This window comes from Australozyma saopauloensis, chromosome 2, assembly GCF_035610405.1.
Source record: "Australozyma saopauloensis chromosome 2, complete sequence".
NCBI lineage: Eukaryota > Fungi > Ascomycota > Pichiomycetes > Serinales > Metschnikowiaceae > Australozyma > Australozyma saopauloensis.
Window position 1 is genome coordinate 1,056,232 of NC_086132.1, and position 17,666 is coordinate 1,073,897.

The 17,666-nt window shown below is 49.0% G+C and overlaps 9 protein-coding genes across 9 annotated transcripts; 4 read left to right on the forward strand and 5 right to left on the reverse strand.

The window, feature by feature from the left end:
- Window positions 1-352: 352 nt before the first annotated feature.
- PUMCH_001675 (uncharacterized protein) lies at window positions 353-991 on the reverse strand (the record flags this gene model as incomplete). Its single annotated transcript, XM_063020715.1, has 1 exon — window positions 353-991. One exon carries the CDS (start codon window positions 989-991, stop codon window positions 353-355), a length of 639 nt encoding a protein of 212 aa, XP_062876785.1.
- A 64-nt stretch (window positions 992-1,055) lies between these two features.
- On the forward strand, window positions 1,056-2,102 carry PUMCH_001676 (uncharacterized protein; the record flags this gene model as incomplete). The annotated part of the gene is made up of 1 exon (XM_063020716.1): window positions 1,056-2,102. One exon carries the CDS (start codon window positions 1,056-1,058, stop codon window positions 2,100-2,102), a length of 1,047 nt encoding a protein of 348 aa, XP_062876786.1.
- A 279-nt stretch (window positions 2,103-2,381) lies between these two features.
- On the reverse strand, window positions 2,382-4,412 carry PUMCH_001677 (uncharacterized protein; the record flags this gene model as incomplete). The annotated part of the gene is made up of 1 exon (XM_063020717.1): window positions 2,382-4,412. The coding sequence occupies one exon, from the start codon at window positions 4,410-4,412 to the stop codon at window positions 2,382-2,384; it is 2,031 nt and encodes a 676-aa protein (XP_062876787.1).
- A 1,193-nt stretch (window positions 4,413-5,605) lies between these two features.
- Window positions 5,606-6,727, reverse strand: PUMCH_001678 (uncharacterized protein; the record flags this gene model as incomplete). Its single annotated transcript, XM_063020718.1, has 1 exon — window positions 5,606-6,727. One exon carries the CDS (start codon window positions 6,725-6,727, stop codon window positions 5,606-5,608), a length of 1,122 nt encoding a protein of 373 aa, XP_062876788.1.
- A 905-nt stretch (window positions 6,728-7,632) lies between these two features.
- On the reverse strand, window positions 7,633-9,414 carry PUMCH_001679 (uncharacterized protein; the record flags this gene model as incomplete). The annotated part of the gene is made up of 1 exon (XM_063020719.1): window positions 7,633-9,414. The coding sequence occupies one exon, from the start codon at window positions 9,412-9,414 to the stop codon at window positions 7,633-7,635; it is 1,782 nt and encodes a 593-aa protein (XP_062876789.1).
- Window positions 9,415-10,560: 1,146 nt separating this feature from the next.
- PUMCH_001680 (uncharacterized protein) lies at window positions 10,561-11,040 on the forward strand (the record flags this gene model as incomplete). The annotated part of the gene is made up of 1 exon (XM_063020720.1): window positions 10,561-11,040. The coding sequence occupies one exon, from the start codon at window positions 10,561-10,563 to the stop codon at window positions 11,038-11,040; it is 480 nt and encodes a 159-aa protein (XP_062876790.1).
- Window positions 11,041-12,764: 1,724 nt separating this feature from the next.
- PUMCH_001681 (uncharacterized protein) lies at window positions 12,765-14,723 on the forward strand (the record flags this gene model as incomplete). The annotated part of the gene is made up of 1 exon (XM_063020721.1): window positions 12,765-14,723. One exon carries the CDS (start codon window positions 12,765-12,767, stop codon window positions 14,721-14,723), a length of 1,959 nt encoding a protein of 652 aa, XP_062876791.1.
- A 479-nt stretch (window positions 14,724-15,202) lies between these two features.
- On the forward strand, window positions 15,203-16,627 carry PUMCH_001682 (uncharacterized protein; the record flags this gene model as incomplete). Its single annotated transcript, XM_063020722.1, has 1 exon — window positions 15,203-16,627. The coding sequence occupies one exon, from the start codon at window positions 15,203-15,205 to the stop codon at window positions 16,625-16,627; it is 1,425 nt and encodes a 474-aa protein (XP_062876792.1).
- Window positions 16,628-16,821: 194 nt separating this feature from the next.
- PUMCH_001683 (uncharacterized protein) lies at window positions 16,822-17,664 on the reverse strand (the record flags this gene model as incomplete). Its single annotated transcript, XM_063020723.1, has 1 exon — window positions 16,822-17,664. The coding sequence occupies one exon, from the start codon at window positions 17,662-17,664 to the stop codon at window positions 16,822-16,824; it is 843 nt and encodes a 280-aa protein (XP_062876793.1).
- Between the last annotated feature and the right edge of the window lie 2 nt (window positions 17,665-17,666).

A 17,666-nucleotide genomic window follows, 5' to 3' on the forward strand; every position in this document is an offset into this window, starting at 1 on the left:
AATCTAAAAACTCACCTCATTGATCGAATCTCAGATGAGTCCCATTTCTTCGCTACTTGGTCCCAACACAGCCAGTACCACCAACCACCCCACAGACACACGTTTCAATTCCAGCGGCCTTAGGCGTTTCGCACCATCGTATGCCCCTGAATTCCATTGAGGTAAGTGTCCGGGCATTCTGGGGCCGGACTTTGGCAGCAGCGGGGCTACGGGGATAAGCGCCTGGAAAGTTTAGGTAGGCTGAAGAACACAGAACTTTAATGAACCAGCACGTTTTTTTAGGAAACATTCTCAAAACATAAGGCCCAATTCGTCATGAATCTCAGGTTGGCCGCAGTGAAAAAAAAAACCGTCAGAAATATCCCAGCTCAAGAAGAGGCGTACTGGGGATGGCTGCAAAACCTCCCAGATCCATGCTCCAAGCGCCGAAACGCAGTGCCCAAGTCCCAACAACCAGAGGACCTAAACGCCAGCAAATGGAAGCCACAAACGCCGGGCCCGACCAACAAGCCCGACTGCGTCTCTCGACCACCACCGACCAAGTCCGAACAGAAGCGTAGACGTCACACAGGCCGATAACAGGCGACGGCGTGCATGTGGGCATGCGCTTAGCCCCGAGTCCTGCAGAATGGCCCCACCCATCGGAGTACAATTGAGAGCACAACTGAGAGAAACCGCGAGAACTCGAGAAATCAGAAAAGCAGACAAATGCAAAAAACTGTGGTTGATATATGGACACTGCTCCAGAAAATCTGTACCTGTTTGTACCCTTTAAAACCAAAAACTCACACAAATACCCGCAGTTTCTCCCGACACCTTCGACATCCCCAGCGGCGCCTCCTGCAGTACGCCCATCGAACACATACATCCATCTCCCGATCCCTAAACTCCACACCCCTCCTCCCCCACAAAAACACCATCCCATCGGCCCAAACCACCCATCGCCATCTGGGGTGCCCAGCACTATAAATACAGGCACATCCGCACCCATCCTCTAGCCTTTCCTCTCTACTTTTCCCAACATACTCCAACAAATCCTAACCTACTTCCACAAAATGTCCATCCCAGAGACCCAAAAAGCTGTCATTTTCGAGACCAACGGCGGTCCTTTGCTCTACAAGGACATCCCAGTCCCAAAGCCAAAGGCCAACGAGTTGTTGATCAACGTCAAGTACTCCGGTGTTTGTCACACCGACTTGCACGCCTGGAAGGGTGACTGGCCATTGGCTACCAAGTTGCCATTGGTCGGTGGCCACGAGGGTGCTGGTGTTGTTGTTGCCATGGGTGAGAACGTCAAGGGCTGGAAGGTCGGCGATTACGCCGGAGTTAAGTGGTTGAACTCTTCTTGTAACTCCTGTGAGTTCTGTCAGACCACCTGCGAGCCAAACTGTGCTGACGCAGACTTGTCTGGTTACACCCACGATGGTTCTTTCCAGCAGTACGCCACTGCCGACGCCATCCACGCCGCTAGAATTCCTCAAGGCACCGACTTGGCCGAGATCTCTCCTATCTTGTGTGCTGGTATCACCGTCTACAAGGCCTTGAAGACCGCCAACTTGAAGGCCGGCCAATGGGTTGCCATTTCCGGTGCCGCCGGTGGTTTGGGTTCCTTGGCTGTCCAATACGCCAAGGCCATGGGCTACAGAGTCGTCGGTATCGATGGTGGTGCTGACAAGGCCGACTTCGCCAAGAGCTTGGGTGCCGAGGCTTTCGTCGACTTCCTCACCACCAAGGACGTCGTCAAGGCTGTCCAGGACATCACCAACGGTGGTCCTCACGGTGTTGTCAACGTCTCTGTCTCCGAGAGAGCCATGCAACAATCCGTCGAGTACGTCAGATCCACCGGTACCGTCGTTTTGGTCGGATTGCCAGCTGGCGCCAAGGTTGTCGCACCTGTGTTCGAGTCCGTTGTCAAGTCCGTCAACATCAGAGGTTCTTACGTCGGTAACAGAGCCGACTCTGCCGAGGCCATCGACTTCTTCTCCAGAGGCTTGATCAAGTGTCCTATCAAGATCGTCGGCTTGTCCGAGTTGCCAGAGGTCTACGAGTTGATGGAGCAAGGTAAGATCTTGGGTAGATACGTTGTTGACACCTCCAAGTAATTTATTCCCAGAGACAAAAATAGGACTGGTTGATCCGTCCTCTATTTATGAGCCAATGAATGCGTTTATTTACCTCTTGTAGTTCCACACAATTGCAAAACAGAATCTGATAGCTTTTGCGTTACTCTATCCAAACAACCAATTGCATTTGAAGAATTGAGCTTAACTCAATAATCACAGTTTTCTTCCGTTGATTTGGATTTCCTTTGGAAAAAGAAGATATTTTATCTACACCAGTTGTCTCTACTATATCATACTATTAGAAGTCATCTATAAAACTTAGAAAGCTCTGTTCAATGGGGAAGTGATTGGCTTGCCCTTGTAGAACTGGATAGTCTTGACGGCTCTCTCAGCAACACCCTCTGGAGTGAACTCAAAGAACTTGTAAAGATCCTCGGCCTTACCAGAAGCTCCGAATCTGTTCAAACCGAATTGCTGGTGAGAGTAGTTGCTCCATCCGAAAGAGGACATGACCTCAACGGAAACAATTGGCACACCGTCTGGCAAGACAGACAATCTGTAGTCTTGTGGTTGCTGGTCGAAGGTCAAGAAGTCTGGCAAGGAGACAACACCGGCCTTGAAGCCCTCGGACTCCAACTTCTTGGAGGCGTCGACGGCAAGAGAAACCTCGGAACCAGAAGCGACAATGATCACATCTGGAGAGTCCTTGGAAACCAAGGTGTAACCACCCTTACCGGCAGCCTCGATGGAAGAGCCCTCCAATTGAGGCAAGTTTTGTCTGGTCAAGGCAATGATGTGAGGAGTGGTCTTGGACTCGATGGCAGACTTGTAAGCGGCAGAAACCTCGTTACCGTCGGCTGGTCTCCAAACAGACAAGTTTGGAGTGGCTCTGAAGTGAGCCAAGGTCTCAATAGGTTGATGGGTTGGACCGTCCTCACCCAAACCAATGGAGTCGTGGGTAGCAACCCAGGTGACAGGCATGTGGGACAAGGCAGACAATCTGACGGCACCAGCAGCGTAGGAAACGAAGTTCAAGAAAGTACCACCGTAGTTCTTGTAGTTAGCACCGAAGGCAGCAATACCGTTCATGATGGCACCCATACCGTGCTCTCTGACACCGTATCTGATGTAACGACCAGAGTAGTCACCCAAGCCAGTGGATGGGTTCTGGAAGTCGACCATGTCGGTGGTTCTGGTCAAGTTGGAACCGGTCAAGTCGGCGGAACCACCGATGATCTCTGGAACAACTGGGATGACCTTGCTCAAAAGCATCTCGGACAACTTTCTGGTGGCCAATGGCTTGTCAGCAGGGGTGTAGGTTGGCAAAGCGGACTCCCAGTCCTTTGGCAACTCACCGTTGAGTCTACGGGCCAACTCGGCACCTTGCTCTGGGTACTTGGACTTGTATTGCTCCAAAGAAGCGTTCCACTCCTTCTCGAGCTCCTGGTTCTTGGCGGCGAGCGAGTTGTAGTAGTCGTAGACCTCTTGTGGAACGTGGAAGGTCTTGGATGGGTCGAAGCCGTTCTTCTCCTTCAACTGCTTGATGTCGTCGGCCTTCAATGGAGCACCGTGGACACCGTGGGTGCCCTGGGCCAAAGAACCGTAACCGATGATGGTGGTCAAACGGACCAAGGTAGGCTTGTTGACAGACTTGGCCTCCTTGATGGCGCGCGAGATGGCGTCCAAGTCGTGGTCGCCGTCGGCAACCTCGATGGTGTGCCAGCCGTAGGCCTGGTAACGCTCGATGACGTCCTCGGTGAAGGCCACGTTGGTGTTACCGTCGATGGAGATCTTGTTGTCGTCCCAGAAGGCAATCAAGTTGTTCAACTGCAAGTGGCCGGCCAAGGAAGAGGCCTCGGAGGCAACACCCTCCTGGAGACAGCCGTCTCCCAAGAACACGTACGTGTAGTTGTCGGACACGGTGATGTCGTCCTTGTTGTAAGTGGCAGCAAACTGCTTCTGGGCGAGCGCCAAACCGACGGCGTTGGAGATACCCTGACCCAAAGGACCAGTAGTAACCTCCACACCGGGGATCTCGTGAGCTTCAGGGTGGCCAGGGGTCTTGGAGTTCAACTGACGGAACTGCTTCAAGTCCTCGAGCGACAAGTCGAAGCCGTACAAGTGCAACATGGCGTACAAGAGCGCGCAGGCGTGGCCGTTGGACAACACGAAACGGTCTCTGTTGATCCAGCTAGGGTTCTTAGGGTTGAACTTCATCTCCTTCCACACGGCGTGGGCAGCAGGAGCCAAACCAAGGGGGGCACCGGGGTGACCGGAGTTGGCTTGGGCGACGGCGTCGACGGCCAAGAGACGGATGGTGGCAATGGCCAACTGGTTGATATCGGACATGGTTTTAGTAATAAATTAGGGGATTGGGAAACGGGAAACGAGGAATACAAAAGTTGCAATTACGGCAATTGACAAATCCTCAAAGTTTACGTTTTTGTGGTTGTGGTTGTGTTGTTTGGGGACAGAGGCAATTCTTGTGGCGGGCTATGTCCGGAGAATTGTGTTCGGTAGAGAAAAATTGGGCGAGGGGGGATCGAGAGGTATTTATACGTGTGGTGGGGGTCCCGATCCCGTTGGGTGGCCGGCCGGACTTTGCTGGCGTGCATGCGGCGAGGAAGTCCGAGGTTGCGTTGGGTGGGCCGGGCGCGCCGAGGGTAGGGGCTGCTGACCAATGAGACGTGTGGATCGTGCCTGTCTGCAGGTCTGCACCTGAAATGTCGTGGTAATTTCTTTTGGCGGTGTGTGTCTTGGGCTGGGATGGACAGTACCTTTCCGAGGGCCGGAAAGTGGGAAATTAGGAAATTAGTCAGGAAGAGTGGATCGAGATCTGATGCGTTTTTGGATTTTGAAGTAAGTTTTGAATTTTAATGTAGTGAAGGTCACGTGACGCCCATCTCCCATAACGTTCCCATTCATGCATTGCGGTTTCAGATGTGCTTCTCGATTTGCTGTATGATGATGTGTAGTGTAAGCGCAGGTTGACAGAAGAAGTGGTACCGCATATGCAGAGTTGACCCAGGACTTAAGAAAAAGGAATTGGCAGCGCAAACAAAGAACCGTAGAGAAAAAGGAATTTGGATCCTTGGTTTTTGGGTGCACGATTATTGTCGATAGTTCAGTAGTCGACTGTTTCGTAGGATGTTTGGTGGTGGCTGCAAATTCAGATGTATTGGTGTATCAACCGCTGATTTGTAATTTCTGTAGAATGAAAACGACTTTTTTTTTGAGTTTGCCTATGCTTTGTTGTTCATTGGCTCGATATGGCCATACCTGAGTTTTCGCCAGGCCCATTTCTGGAATTGACTGGCAGTTGACTCGGAAAATCATCCACACCAAAAACGTGAGTGACCACAATCTCGTTCAATTGGTGGATTTTCACATTGCCACCTCTCGATCCATCTCCATCGGACCATCAAAAAAGTCGTAGCTCGTAGTTAATAGTATCTTCTCTGCTGATATTCACCTTCTCATGATCTGCTAATATTCACTCTTTCAACAATCCGCCAATATTTACTCTCATGACCTGCTAGTATCTACTCTCGCATGATAGGAATGATAAACGACCCAGTGTCCTCCGCGTCTTCGTCATACTGTTCGTCTCCCTCCAACTGGTTGGCATGTCTTCTCGTAGAGTTGGCGCGGCGGATCTCTCCAATATCGGAATCAACATCCGAGTCCGACTCTCCGTCTGTTTCGACCAAGGTATCAAGGCGGTGAAGTTCCTGTTTCGGCAGGCCGGCAAATGGATCGACAGGGCCAGGCTCGTCTGCACCATCGGCGCTACCGTTGACATTTGTAGAGTCGTCCTCAGAATCTTCAGGCTCTTCGTCCTCTTCGATGCGGGCCACATTAATGAGTTTGGGCTGTGCTTTGACAGCAGTCATCATATTGCCCAGCGACACAATCAGGTGCTGTAGAACCAGCGATGTGTCTGGCGCCTCGGAGTTGATCGACTCGGCCTCGTACAGGTATATGGAGCGTGTGTTGTTTTTCGTGGGCCGGATGGTCACACCAGGAATGTATGCGATCGGCAAGATGTTCGACGCGTTGGAGGTAGACACCGTGGTGGCCATGGAGTTTCTCTTGGACACGTCTTGGTTCAGACCGCGGGCGCCGCTGCTCCGCTCTTCATACAGCTGCGACCCGCTTCCTGCAGCAGACCCCTGGCCTCGTTTGTTGTATCTTGGAGGCCGCATGAACGACTCATACGACGAGAGACGACGGCTGCGAGGAGCCTTTGAGCCGCCACGGTCGTATGAGCTCTCGGAGTCCTGGTACTTGGCCTCCGAGCCTTCGGCCTCATCATCAAGCTCAATGCTCGAATTCCGCGGGTTCTTCTTGCGGTAGATGAGCTTGTAGTACAAGAAAAAGCACACCATGGCTATCACAGCTAGACCGCCCACACCTCCAACTACGCCTCCTACAATCGCACCAATGGGCTTTGACCCAGGAACAGCACCGTCTCCTTTCACACAAACAAATTCCGGACACGTAGAGCATGTCCGTGTCAATTGGTTACACACTTGACCCGAGGGACATTTGGGACACACAGCGGCAGCACTTGGACAGATAACGCACCCATCCAGGCCCGTGGGGTAGGTTTTGGTGGTTGTGGGAGATTCCTTGTCCCTTTTGACGAATGTCAAGTGCAGCATTTCTGGAAAACAGACGAATGTAGGTTTGTCACCTATCAAAATCACCGATAACTCAGCGGAAAATGGGTCTTTTTGGCAGCAAAAACAACCAAACGATTCAGAATTCAAGGGTCTTCAATCGTGACAGCAAGATCAAGACTTTGCGCAAGTTTCACTATGGTTTCTGTGGGAGATAGTGGGAGACCAGAAAAGAGAGGTAGCGTCTAACTCCGGAACAGAGGCAGTATACGGGGTTAAGTGTTCGGCGTTATGTACGAACTAGTGCTTAAATCCGAATGTTTAAAAGTACAATAGTAATAATCTTTAACTCGAGGAAGAATATCGATGAGTAGCCGTTCAACTCTGAAAGCTGTGAAGCGAGTTTCTAGACCGCAGGTCCTGCAGATAGAGCTGCAGCTTTGGGGAAGGAGATGGCACCAAAAGGAGAAAAATACGAGCAAATACGGGAAACCGTTGCGAAATAAGGTTCGTAAATTAGCCGCAATACATAGTATGGCCATCCTTAATTATTAATTTACGAACTTTATTTCTTGTAGCGCGGAATGCTCGCAGATCATCGTGTTTTCGACCTCCTGCGGCTAACCCCTGATCCCGATAACTATACTTTAAATAGAATGGACCGAAAAAATAAGATTTTTTGAAAAAAGAAGAAGAGTAATGGCAAAAAAAAAAAAAAAGTTTAACGATTGAACTTATTCTGGACGAATTGCCTTGAATGTTACTCTAAATAGCGAGAGGTCAATTGTTGTTTCACTGAGTTCAATACAGACAAATGTTAGAAATTCTCTTTTTTTTTATCTTTGATTTGAAATCACAATTCTCTACAATAGTCTCGCTTTCGCAATATTATTCGTTTTGTCCATACATCAATTCACACGGCTCATCTATATCCTCTTTATCGTACACTAAAACGTCTGCTGAACCTCCGGCTTGAGTTCGAAATTCTCCTTTCTCCTCACTAGCCAGCTGCTCTGGTAGTCAAAGTACTTATAACTATGCCCGCTGGTGGCTGCACCTTCGGGAGCCACCAGAGAAGCCTTGCGGGGCTTGTTGCTGTCGTCTTCGCTGAACCATTGCTTTGTTTCTGCGTTGAAGATCCAGCCACGGGCGCTGAGCTCTCTGGCAGCGTTGTATTTAGACAAGTTGTCGACGCCCTCATTGTAGTAGAAACAGAAGAACAAAGTGTGGGTGTCGAACTTCTTCATGATCGTAGCCGAATTCAACTCGTACATAGGTTCTTGTGGATAGTCTACCGACGAAGGATGCACGTTGATCGGGTTGTATTGGCGAGGGACCTCCAGGTCAAATGAGTCTGGACAGTTGACTAGCGAGGCTTCCAACTGATGCACAACAGCCAGGAACGGCAATGGGTTTTTGAGTCTCGAGTCGACCACCGACGGGAGCTGACAGGTGAGTTCCTGTTTTCTACCATCATGGCTCAATGCTGGCAGCGGCGATGGCAGCGCTACAGATCCAGCACCTCCAGCCGAAGCGGAGTGAACCAGCGAGCCCATATTTGTGCTGTCGTTACTGATAGAGCGCGCAAGCGTTGCTGAAAGGGAAGCGGCTTGTGCTGCATGCGCGGACTCTGGGATTTGCGCTTGTGAGTTTGGAGTAGAATTGGCAGCTACGGCTGCTTGAGTTAGAGCCTTTTTCTTGAGCTCTTCTGCCACAGTCAAACGGTGAGTAGGAAGAGGAGTTGTGGGCTTCGAGCCGAGCGAAGTGAGCCCCGGTGGAGGCGCTTTGCTTTGACTGAGGGGAGCCGATAATGGAGTAGAGGGACCAGCCGCCAGGGTTCCAGAAGAACCAGAGCCATTGGCAATAGTGACAGTAGCGGGAGTAGCAGCTGGTGCGGTCGCAGGCGCAGCAGCGTAGACGGGTCTCTCAACAGAAGGCGTAACTGGATTTGCAGAAGAAGCTTTCTTCGGACTGGGTGTAGCACTACTCTGCTCCGCAGGAGCAGCTGGGAAAGCGGGTGTCACTTCCAACGACTCATCAAGTTCAAGTGCATCGTAAAAGTCGTCATATTCAACGAAGTCGTCCGCCTGGTTATTCTCCAAGTAGTAGTCCAAGTCGTCGCGGATGTCGTCTATTTTCGAGGGCTCCAAGCGATCGTTCTCCAAGTTCCGGAGAACCAACTCCAAGCGTTCCACGTGACTGTTGTTCCGGTCGATCTTCTCGTTCAATTCGTCCACGGACGCTTGGATGGCCGCCAGTTTTTTCTTGTGTGCGTACTGGTCCATCTCCGCCAGTAACAACTCCGTTTGACGATTCAACTCGTCCAAAACGTCGGTCACATATTTCAGGGCCTCCAACTTCTTGGCCTCGTCCAACCCCCGCGCGCCCAACTTGGTCTGCATCTCCAAGCCTTCGTTTGAAAACTGCTTCATTTTCAGCACCTTTTCCACCTCCTTGAAGCGCTCCATGGCGTTTTCAATGAGCCCGCGGATATCCTGGAGCTGCTCGCGGTCGAGCTTGTTGGAGCTATCGCTCAGCCATTGCTTGACCTGGTCTCTGGATCGTTGTAACTTCTTGATTTCTTTTCGGAGTTCACCCTCCAATTTCTCCTTCAAACTGGCGTTGTCGGTGGCGTAAATTTTCTCGTGCGTCTGGTCGAACTGGGTCAAGCCCTCGGTGACCTTTTTTTGGAGCTTGTCGAATTCCTGCTGTAGTTTTCGGGAACTCATGTTTTGTAGTAGGTAGTGGTGGGAGTGTATGATGAATCGTGGAGAAATAATGGCAGGGTACAGTGGTGGAGGGGATAGAGGGGGAGAAAGAAAGAGAGAAAGAGAAGGTGGTCAATATGGAGAATTTTGGAATTATTTGTTTTTTCGGGTCGTTCGATTTCCTGAGTTTGCTTGTGTTTGTGGTAAAACTAACTCTTGCGTTGGGTACACTGTCTAATGATACTAGAACGAAAATATTGATTTTCTTTCTACACGAGGCTTAGTTTTAGAAACAAATTCATTTACCAAGCAAAGGTTTTTCAAGAAGTGATACTTTAATGGGGGTTTCGATGATAGTTCTAGACGTACTGTTCGACGAGTCATTGCCAAAGGAGTTCTTGCTATTTTCACGAGGCCACCCAAGCACTCCTAATAATCCCGTAATGACTACACTCAAAGCTGTTTATGAAGTATTTGCTCATTTTCCAGTCATTTTCTCGTCATTGGTTCTCAGAGACGTCTTTTTCGCCGATGAAAGATTGAGCACTGGACCCTACGTTTGATGTACGGAGCAGCGGATGCATTTATTGGACCAATGAAATTAGCTGAATCTTCGTGAAGAACGACAAAAATACATTTATTGTGTCAACTCGTAATTAAGGTTGGCCGCATACGGTGTGGTTACGCGCCATACATGTGCAGCGTGACGGTGCATTGTGACTAGAGGGGAGAGATCCACAAACACAATTAAAACAACTTGAAATATTCAATGGAAGAATCAACGTGATTGAATAGATTCACTTTACACACAAGAGCTTTTTTGCCCAGTTTTGCGGACTCTGTTATCGCAGTTTTTACCCTCGGAGATAAGAAGGGAACGGCTAACACTTCCATGCATACACGCTAATACTCCAAAATACGAGAGCTGCAAATGGAGTTATTGGGGTACCGTAGTGTAGCACAAAGGTCCAACTATATTTGGCATTCGATAAATTGAATATTCGTGACTGATAGCGATGACACTGCTATCTTCAACCTAATTTTAGCAGGCTCAAACGTATAAAAGAGCATCGCTTTGACACCAGAACTAGTTCATCAGAAAGCATCTGCCTTCAAACCAAACACAAGTCCCTCCAACCAAGCCAATCCAACCAAATTTAAACCTCAATGAAGACCTCATTCATAGTTTCCTCTCTCGCTGCTGCCTTGGGCGCTTCCGCCCAATTGGTGACATTCTCAGTCGTGGACGAAAGAAACAACAACCTCGGAACTCTCAACAACATCCACGCCGGCGCTGGTTTCAACTTCTACTATGTTGGCGTTTTCGACCAAGTTCTACAATACAACATTGCCGACAGTGGCGATGCAACTCTCACCAATCCCGCATCCGATTACCCATTCAATGTTGGAAACTTCGAGGGCCGTTTTGCGGTTGGGCCTGCCGTTACTCCTGCAAAGCTCGAAATTGCCGAGAACGCATTGGGAGTTACGTCGATCCAGAACTGGAACTTCTGGGCATGTTACGACACCCACGACACGTACAACTACTCTGCAAGCAACAGAAACATTTTGTTGACTGAGAAGGACAACATGACACCTCCCGGTTCCAACTGTCTTCCAGTGAACATCAATGTGCTGAATGTCTAGTCTATTACTATAGGTAGATTTATGAGTTATGTCAAATGAGATTGCTTTTTATTTGATTCGATGTAGTATTAAGGTTTGATTATAGCTCAAAATTGACTGTAATGATTCTAATTTTTTTCGAAAAGTGACTATTTCTCAGCTTGTCATGAATGATGGCGTCGGATGCTGAGGAGGGTCCTCCAAATGTGAAAGCGGAAATCATGAAAGTAGCGATTTGACACAAAAGAAAATGTATGCTTTTTGTGAAATGACATGACCCTCGCTTAACTAGGACCATTATTCGTAGAGAAATGCCAATGCCTGCCTCCAATTTTGAGGTGACTGCCAAGATCCGAGGAATTTGACGAAAAATTGAACTCTTCGTCTATCGGAAATCGTAAATTCTTCGAGTCCTTCTAGTGTTTATACCAGCTCTCACACTACACAAGACAGTATAGAATACGATAACAACAATCAAGATAGTGTGGAATACAATACCAACGAACAAGACACATGAATTATGATTCAAGTGCAACTAGCATATTCTCACTGATAAAGATAAGCACCGCCCAAAAATTCAATTCTCACAAAACCAAATACAATTCAATTGCCTAAAACTCATATCTTTGTTGAGTGCGCCGCGAAAAACCGAAAAGCTTATTCAGGAAGCTTGTTCCACAGCCCCCTAAGCCACCGAACACAGCCTTCTTCCAGCCTACTTCCTCACAAACTGTAACAGGGAATCCCAGAGTGAAAACAGTGCCGACTCACAGCCTCTAATTTTTTCATTTGCATCCATGTTTCTTATCATTGGTAGGTCACTTCTGGAAACCTGATGACGGCACATAGACCGTAAATGGAAGGTATCGGACTGCATGGGAGGCCGCGAAATCCGCCGTCGTCACGGTCTTTGTACAGGACCACAGATCCTATTTGTCACGCCTTTTCTGCTTTCAGCCGTCTAAATGGATAGAAATGTATTATTTTTTTTTACTGCGAAGTAACACTCAAATAGTCAAAATGCAAAAATTCCTTTAATTGCTAGAATAAGCTCATGCATCGCAAGAAATAGCTCATCGGAACTGTCCCAAGCCATGCATAGCGCCTAAATAAATGACTTGCATGCGCATTCATATTGTTCGCCTATATACCTCGTGGGGAACGCTCTGTGCAGACCACTTGCCCAGCCTTGATTCCCACCCATTCAGTCACGAATCCGAACGATCCCACAAACACCTTTTCTTTCTCGTAGTCTTGAGCAGACATCCCCGTACCGTGTTCTATCCGTCCGGGTCGTGCAAAGCTCATAATCGTCGTATATAACTCGTCCCTTTTCCCTCCGCAATTCCCCCAAATCCGACCCCTCGTCGTCCTCATACTGAGACCAAGCCACCATAGTTAAAACCACACCACATTCGAAGCAGCGCCAGGTCCGAACTTGGGGTTGATTTTGGATTCATTCGACGCAGCGGCCGATTCTCAGTGCACACGTGGTTTTCCGGTGTCGATAGCGCTTTTGGATCGTCAGTTGGCGTTGTTTTTGTTGCTGTCAGTATACGAAACCAGGAACTCGCAGAACCCACGCTCACACATATAAATAGTCGGAACAAACACCAGAACCAGCATTTTGGAAACGGATTGTTCGGTCTGCGACCAATTCCTGCCCATTGTTTCCCCTGCATTTCTGTCAGATTTCCCCATTGTCGTTGAGCATATCACACGTATAAATCTCATAACTAAACAACATGACCGCTGTTCTGTCGCCCCTTGATGTCTACACGAGACGTGTCTCGTTCAACAATATCGAGATCGACGACTCTGAGGCCTCCAATGGTCTCAGCTACGCTCCTTATTCTTCCAGTCCGGATAACACAAGCCATGCGCCTAGAGAGTTGGAAGTAAATAAGTTCTTTGGAAACTACTCCATGAGTGGTGGCTACACGCCGACACCTACATATCGTAAAAAACTCCGCCTTCCAGAGCCGCCCTCCAAGCTGATTCTCAAGAATAAATTGACCCCCGCACAACTCCAATACAATATTGCAAATGCGGCCTCAATGGGTATTGATCTCTCCCCTACAGCTCTCCAGTTCACTAACGGTAACGAAAATGCCGTGGAAGATAGTCTGTCTGAGGATGAGGAGGAAGAGGAAGTGCCAGCTCCACCCTCGGCGCGCAGAAAGCTGCTTTCTCAGCTTACCGACGAGGAGCTCATGGCCCTTGACCCGCAATTCTCGAAGCCCAACTCTTCCAACTTGGACAATTTCAAATTTGACTCGGTGACAACGTACTACTCGCCCGCTAGAAGAGCGTCTACTGGAAGCGCCAACGCCCAGGCTGCGTCTGCGGCCGCGGCTAAACTGGTTGCATATCCCTCGCTGAACGAGAACAACTATAAAAGCATTTCCCTCACCTTGAAACATCAAGATTACGATTACCAAGATGCGTGCAATAGAACACTCTTGTCCGTCATTTCTGGAAGAAAGCATACCTGGAATTCTCTTGACTGGCTTTTGTTAACTCATGGCGGCGGTCAAGCTTCCACCGGCTTCTTGCAAGATGGCGATTATCTAGTGGTGGCAGCGCTCGTTCCTTATAAATACTTGGAATCCGAGGGCAAAACTCACCTGAAGAAGAAGAATTTGGAAGACACGTTGTACAAAAAATGTGATCTGATTCTTCGATACATTGTTGACAACTTGCCCGACGCCCTGCTCAAATTGCGGATAACTGTTGAATTGATCATGGATGTCCCTCCCTACAACCCAAATGGCAATGTTAGCAAGAATTCAGCCAAATTTGGCACCAAGTTTATGATCTCTCATTTGTTCAAACAGTACAATCCTTCATTGGTAATCTTGGGCAATCGCTCGACCAACTTGAACTTCAAGTATCCTCTCAGATTGAAAAGTAGCATTAGTGGTCCATCAGGAGGAAAGGGCTCCATTTCTTCTGCATCCGGGCTCAAAGCAGAGAGAGAAAACAAAGAGTTTCTCATCAAGATCTCCTCCTACATGGTCAAATACTCGACTGTTCCTGTGATCTTGGTAGGCAATGCAACCATCTTCCACAAGAGAGTTGAGCGCAAACAACTGCAAAGCGTAAAATTTTACGGGACCACGCAGCCCTCCAAGAGTATTCTTGATGTGCCACCGGTCAACTTTCGCAAGAATTCTGCGGTCTCGGACAACTCCATTGAGTCCTTTACTGGAGGTGCCTCCTCCAATGACCAACGCTCCGAAAATGGAAACTCTTTGAGTGAACTCAAGACTGAGGTCAATGACCTTCTCACCACTACAGACGAGAACAGGTTCGCAGCGATGGTCCTGGCGATCTCGCTGTCGTCTTTGCAAGACCTGAACCTGTACCTCGCTTTGATCAAAGACGACTCCGTTGACCGCCTCAGTCGTGATGTGACATCCAGCAGGGTTCACCAGGCGTACATTAGCTCCTCGCAAGGTAAAAGCGGCTCGTTGCTCCTGAAGACCTCGTCGGGAGCAAGCGGCAGCGCGTACCGTGTCAAGAGTCTTATTCTGTACTCTGAGGAAGAGGAAAAGAAGAACGAGAAAATCTTGACGGAGAAGAAGCTCCGCAAGTCTGTTTCTCGTTCGTCTGTCGTTTCCAGCTCCTCAGCCAAGACTGAGGAAAAGAAAACGCCCAAGAAACGGTCGTTTCTCCTGCGCATTGGCCTTAAGAAGAGTTAGGGTGACTTAGATCGACTAACAAAAAGTCATTGATGAACGTTTTATGCATGCGCGTTCATATCGGCTGGGCCGGTTCCTTTACTTTACCACGTATAATTCTACATATCTAGACAAGAACATTTTATAACTAGCACTGGATGTATGTTTAAACGAACAATTTGAATCAGAGTCACTCGAGAGAAGCGAAGTAAGTAAATTGTCTGAAAAATTCTGACCTAAAAGCTTATCCCAATCTGTTAATTTCTTCAATCTCTGTTTTTGCAACCTGGTGTACGGGTGCACTCTACATCTACACCATATACTGTCACTCACATAACAGCGTAGAAACACAAAAAAACACGCTGCATAATTTAAAATTCTCTCTCCCGTAGCTTCCAAAAACCTCCAAACAAAAATCAAATACCAGTCTCCAGCCAGTTTTCCCTATTCACACGACTCTTTCCCCCACTTTTCACCCCATACTACATTTCTTTCCAAAAATGGAGATCCAATTGACTCCCACCGAACCGGCGCCGGCCAAAACAGAGGTTCTACTTAAAGAAGAGTCGCCGGAGAAGGTTCTGGAAGTTCTGGCGAAGCCAGAGGCCGACGCAAAGACCGACAACTCGTCGAATCATACCCGGTCAAGAACAAGGAACGAATCGCTCACGCCTTCGCAATTGAAGCAGCGTGCAGCCAATGTGGTGGTCCATTCGCGGTTGAAGCCCTCGGCTTTAGCGCACGATGCGCTTTCGGCGCTCGAGCCGGCCGTTACTGGCACACATACAGTAAATGGAGAAGTGTACAATCTACACGATGATCTTCCGCTTAACAGAAGGGGCTACAAATACCGCGCGTGTCGTCCGAACGCGAACTTCGCTTCTAATCTTTATCTGACGACGGATATGCCTCCGTTCCGTGTGCGGGCATGTTATTTCGACCGTGCCAGTGGAGTATCTTGTAGTGAGGATGCTTCGGCAGTAACAACGTCGCTGGGATGGCTCCTGGCACGAGCAAACGTAGGTATGCGCGAGGGAACACACTACTTTGAGTTCGACGTAATCCACGCCAATGAAGGGTCCGGAAAGGCCCATGTTCGTCTCGGCATAGGCCGTAAAGAGGCTGCGCTCGAGGCGCCTGTAGGATTCGACGGGTATGGATATGGGCTTCGCGACAAGACAGGACAAAAGATCACCTTGAGCCGCCCGCATGCATTCATGGAGGCTGGTTTTGGGACTGGCGACACCATTGGCATTGTAGTAAAACTTCCCCTGCTTGCAGACCATAGGGCAAGCAATGCGGCGTTTGCCCAAAGCTATCAGCAATCACAGCCAAGGAAACGCAAGGCCGCTGCTATGGCCGTGGATTCTGAGGAAAGAGCCCTCAGCCAACCGGGCAACATTGTCCGGGACCAGATTCCGATCAAATACAAGAGCGGACTCTACTTTGAACAGTTCGAGTACACACGAACGAAACAGATGGACCATTTGCTCAACCCAGTCACCGTGCTAGGCGAAAAGGCGGTCTTGGAACAGGAAAAGGACTCAAAGGCCCCACTTCCCGTGATACCAAACTCACAAATCGTAGTGTACAAGAACGGCGAGCTTGTGGGAGAGATGTTTAACGACCTCTACTCCTTCTTGCCGCTCAATATTAGCGATGATGCCCAGGCCACGGAATCCAACACAAAGCAGCAGCAAAACCAGTCATACAGGAACACCGACGATTTATCCTTGGGCTATTATCCCATGATGTCTGTGTTTCAGAACGGTGTGGTTGGCATCAATGCCGGGCCAGACTTCAAGTACGCTGTTCCCGAGGGGGCCACTCCTCTATGCGAGCAGTACGATAACCAAGTGACCGAGGAATGGCTTTGGGACATAATTGATGAAGTTGAGGCAGAGTACCTCGATAGCTTTGACTGAACTTGACATTCCATTTCTTTTCGTACTGACTACAACCACTGACTACAACCACTGACTACAACTACTGACTAAAACACATGAGTATTCGCAGAGGATGCTCTTGTCGATGGTGTCTACAAATCCTGTTGATACTGCAATCACATCAAGTTCTTTTATAATTTATTCCTCATCAACTTATGGAAGCCAGCTTCCAGTTAGTTGGGTCCAACCACAACCGTCTCCCGTATGCTTTCCCTACATTGTCCATTCGGACACTGGTCATGACCGCGCTCATAAACAGTGTAACACTTGTGATGGAAAGCCACATGACACCCGCGACATTTCCGGCCCATGGTCGCCAACTCTTCACAGACATTGCACCGCAAAAGCTTCCCCTGGGCGTCGGAGTCCGTCAAAACCCCGTACTTGTCATCTAGATACGTGCGCAACTCGGCAAGACACAACAGCGAGAGCACCATGCGGTCCAGATCCGTCATTTCGAACCAGCCATCCTCTACAAGCCGTCTCAAGAGCACTACCGCATCGCTGGTCCGTTGCTTCAACACAGCGGTGGTCTGCTGTTTCGCCATGGCATACAGAACACTATACGCATACTCGCGCGACTCTACAATGCTATCTATAAGGTGTTTGATGGCGTCTAGCTCCGCAGGCGTGTAAGCGGTACACCCTTGGATAAACTCGTCAAATCGAGTGTTGACAAAGACATAGCGCACCACACTGGTGTCCTGGTCACGCACCACATCGATTTTGAAGCCCAACTTTTCGATGTTGACGTTTATGGTGGAGATGAGGTCTCGCAAGAGCACTTGCGGTTCCGTTTCGAGCCCGAATTTGGCGCCGAGGATCTCGGCCTTTCGCGTCAACACGTCTGCCGGAACCGTGCGGACGGCGCGGACATACGTGACCAAAATTCGATGGATCTCGCCGTACTGGTCCATGGATTTTGTGACTGATTTACAAATGGTAAATACCGGTTCGATATATAGCGAGTGAGCACTCGGTGGAAATGTCACGTGACGCGTCACGTGCGACCACATAT